Source organism: Lampris incognitus, chromosome 6, assembly GCF_029633865.1.
Source record: "Lampris incognitus isolate fLamInc1 chromosome 6, fLamInc1.hap2, whole genome shotgun sequence".
NCBI classification, from domain to species: domain Eukaryota; kingdom Metazoa; phylum Chordata; class Actinopteri; order Lampriformes; family Lampridae; genus Lampris; species Lampris incognitus.
In genome coordinates, this window is record NC_079216.1 from 65,524,313 (window position 1) to 65,529,312 (window position 5,000).

The window sequence follows — 5,000 nt, forward strand, 5'->3', positions numbered from 1 at the left end:
CCCTCTCGTTGATGTAAATTGGTGAATGTGCAATGGGAGTTATAAATCCCCAAATGAGGCATAGACTTAGGTGAAGAAAATAAGGGGATGAAAAAAATACATCAAAAGGTAAAAAAAAAAAAATCTTCAGGCAAAAATTTAATAAACTATTGGGTTTTCCGAGAGAAGGTGGGAGGATGTGAAGAATGTGAAGATGAATTTATTGTATATGGAGTTGCAGATGTGGATTCATAGTATTGCTACTGTCAGGGTCACCGTTTTGTGAATGAAGCCACATCATTACCATACTTCAGCCATGAGGCTTTAACAAATAGAACAAAGAGGGTGTGCAGGGTGTTGCCTTTAATCCACAGTCACTACTACTTGGGTGTTTTGCTCTTTTTTCCCCTTCTTGTATACCAGCTGGAAGCAAATGAGACGGAGGGAAGAAAGAACAGGATCAAACCCGACTTTAAAGAGGACCCGTCGTTTAAACGGCTGACTGATAACAACCACACGGCCGTACACATCCCGACCGACATCTATGATGGCTGTGAGGACACGCATGCACCACGCAAAATTCCTGCAAGCATATTCTGCCACACACTGACATGCGCACACACATTCTGGTACTTCTAAAATGGCCTTAATTAGCAGAACTACATGCCTAATGTTAACCCTTACTCTGTCCTTAACATAATCCTAATTCTAATCTTAACCCTAAACCCAAATCCTAACCCTAAAATAGATCCTTAACAAAATGAGGACAGGACAAAATGTCTTCACTTTGCAAAATTGTCCTCACTCTGATGGTTAAAAACTCAAATTGGTCCTCACATAGATATAAGTACAAGAACTTGCTTGCTTGCTGATAGTCCACTGAGTCCGATGATGACATCCCTCTTCATTAACATTGTGTTCTTTGATGACTGTAAAGTCCAATTTTTGATCCACCAGTTTTATTGTATGTTGGGTATATGAAGTCTGAGTTAGTGGGGGCAGGCATGGTTGTGTATCCCCTTAGTCTTTTCTGTTGTTTTTTCACATTCCTCTCCATTTCCAGCTGTTCTATACCTCTGTGGCAGATCTCCTGCTAGTTGAAACGGTTGATAGCAGCTTGCTCCAGTCTCAAGGGGTCGATACGACACCTCTTCAGCGATGTTTTTAGCTGGTCTTTGTATTGCTTCTTCTGACCACCTGCGGACCGGTGGCCCAGATGAAGTTGTCCATACAGGACTTGTCGTGGCAGGTGTTCTTGAGACATCCCAATGACATGCCCAAGCCAGCGCAGTTGGTGTTCAGTGACTGTGGCTTCTATGGTGTTGCAGTTTGTCATAGCAAGAATCTCCGCATAGGCTGCTCTGATGGCCGAGCGGAACAAACCACAATTCTTGCAATCCGCTCGTCATGTGGCTGGGAGGTTTGTATCCCAGAATTGCTGTAACCGGTCATGGTCAGAGGGTCTATCTCCTTCCTGTGGAAATGTGAGCCAGGGGAGTTATTCGACAAGAGTTCCGGCCATATGTCATTGGGTTAATCGGGTGGGATAAGGGGAAAAACTAGAAATAAATTTATATATATATATATATAAAGAATCTCGGCATGGGGAACATGGTCACGCCACATGATCCCCATGATTTGCTGCAGACACCTTAAGTGGAACCACTCCAGCAACCTTAGGTGGCGGCTGTATGTGATCCAGGCTTCACATCTGTATAGGAGAGTTGTGATGCACACGGCCTTGTAAATGGCAATGTTGGTGTGCAGGTGGAGTTGTTTGTTTTGGAAGACCTTACGTCGGTGTTTGTTTGAATCTATTATGAGTTTCGCGATCAGTGTTGCAGCCCTCAGAAAGGATGCTGTCCAGGTATTTGAAAGATGGAACAACTGAGAGTGGTTGGTGTTCTATAGTGAAGACAGGCATAGTGGGTGGGGGGCTGGACCTCCATTGGCATAACACCTCAGTCTTGGTGGTGTTGACTGATAGACCCTGCCTGCTGTAGGCATTCACAGTTGTGGCAAGGATGGTTTGCAGGTCTTCTGGTGTGTGAGCTACAAGAGCACAGTCATCAGCGTACTGCAGCTCAAGGACCTGCACCTGTTTTTAGAGTGCCACAGGGGTTGTGCAGTCCTCAGTACCACTATCTTTGCAATGACAGGTTGGTCCTGGTGGCAAGGGCTTATACCCAGGATGACCAGGGACCCATCATGACTGCAGGAGGCTGCCAGAAACTCCAGACTGTCAAAGAACCGCCTAATGTGTACCGCCAAACACTTTGCTTTTCTCTCAGGTTGTGCTCTCCTAGCCTTTGTCTCAATAGACTTCCCACAAGTCAGCGGGGCAGTGTTTGGCCATGAACAGCGTCTGGGGACCACTGCAGTTCTGAGATCCCCTAGCAAGTTTGCCTGAGGCTGCAAGGCGCCTAGTTACCGTGTGTGGCCACGAGGAGGCCTGGCAGAGGTCTTGGCGAAGGAGATGCTGTGTAATGGCGGGAGAAGGCTTATGCACTGGGCTGCTTCCTTGCTCACCACAAGGGCTGGGCTAGCCAGCGGCAGCAAGCTATAAACAAGAGGTTAGAAAAGCAGGCTGTAAGCAAGCATGCATCTTCTCTAACTACTGCACTAGATGCATCACATCAGTCTGTGCCAAATGCACATACACAAAGACACTCACACACACAAATACATACATAACATACATACATACCATGTCATCCTATACTTTCTGGGACCCTTTATTGACTACCTTAACCCTTACTATATACCCTTAACCTAATCCTAATTATATCCTTAACCATAAAACCAAGTCCTAACCCTAAAATTGACCCTTTTCCTCATGGGGACTCATTAAATGTCCCCACAAGGTAGGTGGTTTCAGATTTTTCTATCAGGATAGAAAACCTGATACACACACACACACACACACACTCAAACCACAATGGTAACCATGGAAACAAAATATACTTACACAAGCTATTATGAAATGCTGTTTACAGAACATTTTCTAATCTAATTTGCCCTATTTAAAACATAGTTTATTGCAACATTATAACAAGATTTGCTTTCGAATCCTGTGTGTCCCTTGGACTAGCGATGTGTCCTTGGGACATGAATGGGTAGTGGCTGCTCTTACTGAAATGGTTTGAAGTGGCCTTTCTGTCTTTGTCCGAGACAACCTCGAAACAGCGCGGGAAAAAATATTCCATTTTATTTTCTCCGCATTGCAGGGAAGCTTTGATAAAGAAGCCTTTTTCCGCTGATGTTCTTGGACAGCACAGCCATGCCTGTGAAAACAATTTCCACAGCTAGGAACCGGAGAATCAACGATGGAAACTCATGGATACGACGTACTTGAATATTGCTAGTGTTAAGCTTTCTAACTAGAACATTTCTTCTTAGTGGTAGTATTAAAACAGGAAACGTGGACCCAAACATGTTGAATGACCCTGGGAGCATGTCAAATTACCATTTATGACTTTAGATAAAAGAGTCCAAAATTAATGGAATAACATGAATTTTCCATGCCCGGTTTTCCCCCTGTGGTTTGAGTACCTGTGATGGTCTGGCGGCCTGTCCAGGGTGTCTCCCCGCCTGCCGCCCAATGACTGCTGGGATAGGCTCCAGCATCCCCACGACCCCGATTGGGATAAATGGTTTGAATAATGGATGGATGGAACATGAATTCTGTTAAGAGTGGATTATTCCTCACAGTAAAACGACTTTGCTGATGGTTTCATCACACTCTGGTGATACTTACATGGATGTGTTTGGAAAATGGAAAATGTCCCTGGTACTTGTACCATTTCCCAAATCTACACCGAAAGGACCTTGACTCCAGGTTCCATCAGCTGAAGGACCGATATACTATATGCCTGAATTGTACTTGATTTTCCACTCCACATACCTGTGTTTACTTTTGTGTGTGTCTTTGCATCGTTTTTGTCAATTTGTGTGTGTGTTTGTACATGATTGTGTGCGTTTGTGTGTATGTGCATGTGTATTTATGGCATGAGTGTGCATATTTAGATATGCAGTAATTACCATACTGTGGCAGAAGTGCGTCAGTAGTGACTCCGTGGCATGGTAGGATGGAGTGATCCCGTCAGCTTCCACCTTAGCCTGCTGAGGTACCTTCTGGCCCCAAGGTTACACACTTCCCCTCTCCAATGACCCCGGAGAGGGGTCGGTCATTGTCGTGCAGTTGGCTGGCTCATTTATGTGTACAGCTCAGTATATTTGTGTTTAATTATGTATATTTTTTGGAGACATCTCTCGGGCCTTAGCCTGATCTGTGGACCAGGGTTCATCTTGCACTCCCTATCTCAAGGATGCTGTTCATTGCTAGACTGTGATGAGAATGCATAGATATACTGAGCTGATGGGGCAGAGCCGGGGGGTGACCTAGAACAGATGAGAGCTGCTACAGCTTTTGGATGTGTGTGTGTGTGTGTGTAAGACTGAGAGCGAGTGTGCGAGAGCAAGAGTGTGTTGCCTATACAGTGTAGTGTGTATCTCTTACACCCTGTGAAAAGCAAGAGACAGGAGATTCATATGTTATTGAGGTTTCAACGCCTCAATTTGATCTCAACCCAATAAATGTTCCAGGAATAGCCTGTGCTCTGTGCCACAGGAGAAAATTGGATTTTCCGGGGAAAGAAGGGGGATGGAAGTTTATGGAATCGCCCTCTGCAGGTGGCACACCCATGTGCGTGAGACCAGTGTGGGATAGGAAACAGGCATTTAGATAACAGGCCATAACTGCCACATCTATTAGTCCATGAGAAAAAGAGAGTTACTGACAAAGAATGAGATGGAGCGACAGACAGACAGGATGATAAAGTGCTTATACGGGCTCATGGTTGGTTTGCCACAGCTAGAATGCAATATGTTCCAGAACCCAGGGCTAGATATCTGTAAAGAAAATTCATTTTGAAGAATCTATATCGTATTTGCTGCTTCTGCAGTATCATGCTGGCCAGGACAGTGTCTCTCATCCCAGTAGGTTAAGAAAGAAAGTGCAG

At 44.9% G+C, this 5,000-nt stretch overlaps 1 protein-coding gene across 1 annotated transcript in view; it reads left to right on the forward strand.

The window, feature by feature from the left end:
- The window catches only part of LOC130114638 (voltage-dependent calcium channel subunit alpha-2/delta-1), a 116,538-nt gene that overhangs the window by 55,417 nt on the left and 56,121 nt on the right, over positions 1-5,000 (forward strand). The window contains exon 7 of the mRNA XM_056282499.1: positions 403-532. Coding sequence (XP_056138474.1) covers positions 403-532 — 130 coding nt within the window. The remainder of the gene's footprint in view (positions 1-402; positions 533-5,000) is intronic.